The following is a 4,962-nucleotide window of genomic DNA, read 5'->3' as shown; positions in this document are numbered from 1 at the left end:
ACTCCTTTTATAGACCAGGCTGGCCTCTGCCTGCCTCTGCCTCCCAAGTGCTGGGATTAAAGGCGTGCGCCACCACCGCCCGGCTTAAAATTTGTTATATTGCTGGGGATAACCTTGAACTTTTTTGGTTTTTCAAGACAAGGTTTCTTGGAGCTTTGGAGCCTGTCCCAGAACTGGTTCTGTAGATCAAGCTGATTTCAAACTCACAGAGATCCGCCTGCCTCTGCGAGTGCTGGGATTAAAAATGGCTGAGCCATCTCTCCAGCCAGAACTTTTTGTTTTGATTTGATTTTCGAGAGGGGTTTCTCTGTAGCTTTGGAGCCTGTCCTGGAAATAGCTCTTGTAGCCCAGGCTGGCCTCGAACTCGCATTGATCCGCTTACATCTGCCTCGTGAGTGCTGGGATTAAAGGCATGCTAGTGCTGGGATTAAAGTTGTGTGCCTCCACTGCCCAGCTTCAGCCCACATTTTTGGATCCTCTTGGCTCTACCTCCCACCTGTTGATATTACAGGGTGCCTGGTTTATGTTTTTGTTTTTTTTTTGTTTTGTTTTGTTTTTTTCGAGACAGGGTTTCTCTGTGGCTTTGGAGCCTGTCCTGGAACTAGCTCTGTAGACCAGGCTGGTCTCGAACTCACAGAGATCCGCCTGCCTCTGCCTCCCGAGTGCTGGGATTAAAGGCGTGCGCCACCACGGCCCGGCTTATGTTTTTTGTTATGATTCTGACTTTATTAGATCAGAACAAATGAAGTAACAGCAAAAGATCCATTCTGCAATCTGACTTCACTGGTCATCGGACAAGAAGGAAAGTGCAGTCAGAGAAGCATCTCCGGTCTCAGCCTCAGAACAACACCTGGGCCCTAAAGTGCATCTGCTTAGTGTCATTGTTCTTCATCCCCATCTTCAGCATCCACTTCGACTGCTCCCGCACAAAAGCTGCTCCTGTGCTGCCCGTCCACCACGGGGCTCGGGAGTGCTGGAGTGCCCTGCCCACAGCCTTCTGGCTTCCAGCAGTGGTCACAGCCCTTGACAAGCCAAGTCGTTGTTTGTAGTATCTCATCAAGGAGCAATGACCCACTCTAGCACCAGAGGGAAGTATCAGCTCCATGGTTTCATCATCCCATTCCAAGGTCTTTTCTGAGGACAGCTCCTCAATCTCATCAAGGTCCTGCTCCTCCTTGTAGTCTGGGTAGCTACTCCTAAAGTCATAGAAGTCTGCGAACTCCAAAGCCGCGTCACCATCTGCAAAGAGCTTGCAGTGGCTCTTGTCATTCATGTGTGCCTGCACAGCCTCTGTAGAGTAGAAGGATTTGCCTCTCTCGTTGCACCACAAGCAAATCTTGCCAACACCGACTTTCTCTCCCAAATATTTAACAAGTCCTTTCAGATCTGAAAGATATTCTATATCAGGAATAAAGAAGCTGTGGATTTTAGTCATATGAGCCACATTCTTCATGAGGGAGCTTGAGTGATGGGAACAAAATAAGCAGTCTGTTACTGGGATGGCACCTGGGGGCGCGCTCTCCCCAGCTTCTGCATCCTCATCATCCAGTCCAGGGGTCTCACATTCCAATCCATCATCTGAATCAATATCTTCCCAATCTTCCTCCTGTTCACTCTCCTCCCACTGCTGCTTCGCTAACTTCCTCGCCTGCTGCTCGAACCACTGCAGCCTGGGCGGCTTCTCGGCGTGTTCCGAATCCCGAACGCCCCGCCGCCGGCCCGTCGCCCTCTGGGACAAGGCCACGGACACGGAGAGCACTTTCTTGGGGGACGTGGACGGCTGGGCTTTGATGACCTGCTGGATGGCCGCGTTCATGACATCCTTGCCCACGCTGCTGTCGGCGCCTAGTCCCTTCTCCAGGTTCTTCTCGTTGAGCATTTCCACTTGCCGGCTCGCCGCCCGCACCGCCTTCTTCTCCAGCTCCACGTGCCGCCGCGACTTGAGGTGGTTCTCGTAGGCGTTGAACGTGGCGAACTTCTTGCTGCACACCGTGCAGTAGGTGGCTGAACTCTTGCTCTCCTCCTCAGCTACCGCTCGCTGCGCCCGCAACCGCTCCTGGAAGCCTTCGGCGGTCACCGGGGCCATGTTGGCCACCTTGCGCCGCAGGTTGTAGAGGTGCCAGTCCGTCTTGTAGTGCGATCGCTGCATCTCCGAGTAGGGGAACGCCACCTGGCAGGTGATGCAGCTGTATGTCGCCATGGCGGGGTCGGGAGGGAGAGGTGGTGACCTAGCCGAGAACTCACGGAGCGGCGTTTCAGTCTCACCAGATCCGAAGACACCACCTCGCCTGCAGCCACACAAAGCCGCTGTAGGCTTGGGCTTCTGGAATCTCACTGGGGAAACAACCGGCCTGTTCTTTAAGTACTCTTTGCTGGGCAGAAAGTCCCGCCTCTTTCCTTCGCCACGCCCCGGAAGATGGGGGCTCTTCGTTTCTAGTGCTCGGTCCGCGCTGTCAATCAGAGGCGTTCCCCGGAGGGAGAGGGAGGAGGGCGTGGGCTCTGCTTTGGGTTACAGGAGGTCTCAGTGGCTCTTGCTCGGTGTGTTCCCTCTTGACTGTCTCCTGGACGTCTCGAAAGGGAGCTCAAACGTGGCGACAGCGTTGGACTTCTGGGGCCTCCAGACCCAAACCTTCGCCTCTGCAGCAAAGGGCGAGGGCAAAACTCTTGAATAAAGTTTTCCCTACTGGCTGCCAAAAGCACAGCCAGGCCACTGTCACACAGAAATATAGCCCGAGCGGGGCGGTGGTGGCACACGCCTTTAATCCCAGCACTCGGGAGGCAGAGGCAGGCGGATCTCTGTGAGTTCGAGACCAGCCTGGTCTACAAGGGGTAGTGCCAGGACAGGCTCCAAAGCTACAGAGAAACCCTGTCTCGAAAAATTAAAAAAAAGAAATATAGCCCGAGCCACGTGTGAAAATTTAAAGCCAAGTAGTAGTACTTGAAATTGCTTTTAATGATCGAAGTACTATTTCAGCATCTAAAAGCTAAAAAAAAAAAAAAATCGTGAGAAGTTTTTAGGCTCGAGATCCCGGGGTATAACAGCAACCATTCATGCCAGTTTTGCAACTGCTCCATTTTATCTGCTCAATGTGTCTATATAACCTCTTATATATAGTGGAGCACGAATAATAAAAACCCAGAGACAAATATTTGGGTTCAAGAAGGAGATCAGAAAAGCAAAGCAATCAAGTCACTAAAGAGTTCTGACCTCTACCAAGGTTCAGAAAAAGGGGCGATCCTGTCCTCAATGTGATTACAGACTGCAGAGTTCCTCTTCTCCTACCTTACATCCCTCCTCCACCCCAGCCAGCTACATCACTCCTGCCTCCACCTCCCCAGTGATGGAATTAAAGGCGGGTGACTTCCTAGTGATGGCGTCACACTTTGTGTAAATTCTATTTCTCTCTCTTGTTTTATTTTTTGGAGTTTTTTTGTTTTTTAAATTTTTTATTGCTTTATAAATAATACCAATCAAAATATCCACTTCCTCCTTTCCTCCCATTTCCCTCCTTCTTCCCCCCACTCACCCCTCCCCATTCCTAAGAGAGGACAGGGTACCCAGCCCTGTGGGGTGTCCAAGGCCTTTCCCCCCTCCATCCAGGCTTAGGAAGCTGTGCATCCAAATAGACTAGGATCCCAAAAAGGCAATACATGCAGTAGAGACAAATCCCAGTGCCATTATCATTGGCTTCTCAGTCTGCCCAAATTGTCAGCCACATTCAGAGGATCCAGTTTCTCCCATGCCCCTTCAGTCCCAGTCCAGCTGGTCTTGGTGAGCTCCCATTAGATCAGGCACACTGTCTCAGTGGGTGGACCAACCCCTCGTGGTCCTGACTTCCTTGCTTATCTTCTCCCTCCTTCTGCTCTTCAACTGGATGGACATTGGGAGCTCAGTCCAGTGCTCCTGTGTGGGTCTCTGTCTCTATCTCCATCTGTCACCAGACAAAGGTTCTATGGTGATATTCAAGATAGTCATTATTCTGACTACGGGACAAGGCCAGTTCAAGGGTGCCTGGTTTTACCAGGTGTTCAGATCCAATCAAGAATTCTGTGCTTGTAGCCGGGTGGTGGTGGCACATGCCTTTAATCCCAGCACTCAGGAGACAGAGGCAGGCGGATCTCTGTGAATTCAAGCCAGCCTAGTCTACAAGAGCCAGTTCCAGGACAGGCTCCAAAGCTACAGAGAAACCCTGTCTCGAAAAAACAAACAAACAAAAAAAGAATTCTGTGCTTGTTAGGCAAGCACTATTCTCAACTTCCTTTTCTTTCTCTTTTTTCTTTCCTTTTTGAAATGGGTTCTCACTATATAGCCCTGACTGGCTTTGAATTTGTCCTATCCTCCTGCTTCTGAACACCAAGAACTGGATTACAGGTGTGTGCCACTGTGTCTGGCTTTGGATGGTGACATCAACATTTGTCCCAGCATACTGTTCATCCAGAGAGGCCTGGGCTACTTAGTCAAGTGATGTCCAGGCTTGTTTCCTGGTGTCAGAGGACTCAACCCTGCGAGTGAGTGCCAGGTCTTTGTGTGGCTCCAGGGACTGACCTGACCAGGGGCAATGAGGGAATGAGGAAAAGACAAAGATACACACAGATAGAAAAGCAGGGATTGGGTTCAGTGGACGTTCTGAAGGCACTGTAGTGTGCTGAAGCTTAGAGTGTTTATATAGAACTGGACAAGGAGACAGGGTTTATATACAACTGGATAAGGAGGCAGTGATGGAGGAAGGTCATTGGTTAATTAATAAAGAAACTGCTTGGCCTGATAGGTTAGAACATAGGTGGGTGGAGTAGACAGAACAGAATGCTGGGAAGAAGGGAAGTGAGCTCAGACGCCATGCCGCTCCTCTCCAGGGCAGACGCGATGCAGCCAGCCACCAGGTCAGACATGCTGAATCTTTCCTGGTAAGCCACACAGATTATTAGAGATGGGTTAAGCAAAATATGAGAATTAGCCAGTTA

General features: G+C 50.7%; 1 protein-coding gene across 1 annotated transcript; it reads right to left on the bottom strand.

Annotated features, from left to right (window-relative positions):
* Positions 1-506: 506 nt before the first annotated feature.
* LOC126512218 (cytoplasmic 60S subunit biogenesis factor ZNF622-like) lies at positions 507-2,338 on the bottom strand. Its single transcript, XM_050159890.1, has one exon. It carries the CDS (start codon positions 2,198-2,200, stop codon positions 839-841), a length of 1,362 nt encoding a protein of 453 aa, XP_050015847.1. The 5' UTR covers positions 2,201-2,338; the 3' UTR covers positions 507-838.
* Between the last annotated feature and the right edge of the window lie 2,624 nt (positions 2,339-4,962).

This window comes from Alexandromys fortis, unplaced genomic scaffold (genome assembly GCF_014885135.2).
Source record: "Alexandromys fortis isolate MF-2015 unplaced genomic scaffold, M_Fortis_MF-2015_v1.1 scaffold_119, whole genome shotgun sequence".
Taxonomy (NCBI): Eukaryota; Metazoa; Chordata; class Mammalia; order Rodentia; family Cricetidae; genus Alexandromys; species Alexandromys fortis.
This window is presented reverse-complemented; position numbering and strand designations above follow the sequence as displayed.

Bases quoted from the DNA above. Each gene is read 5' to 3' on its own strand.
- LOC126512218 (XM_050159890.1), bottom strand. From the start codon at position 2,200: ATGGCGACATACAGCTGCATCACCTGCCAGGTGGCGTTCCCCTACTCG.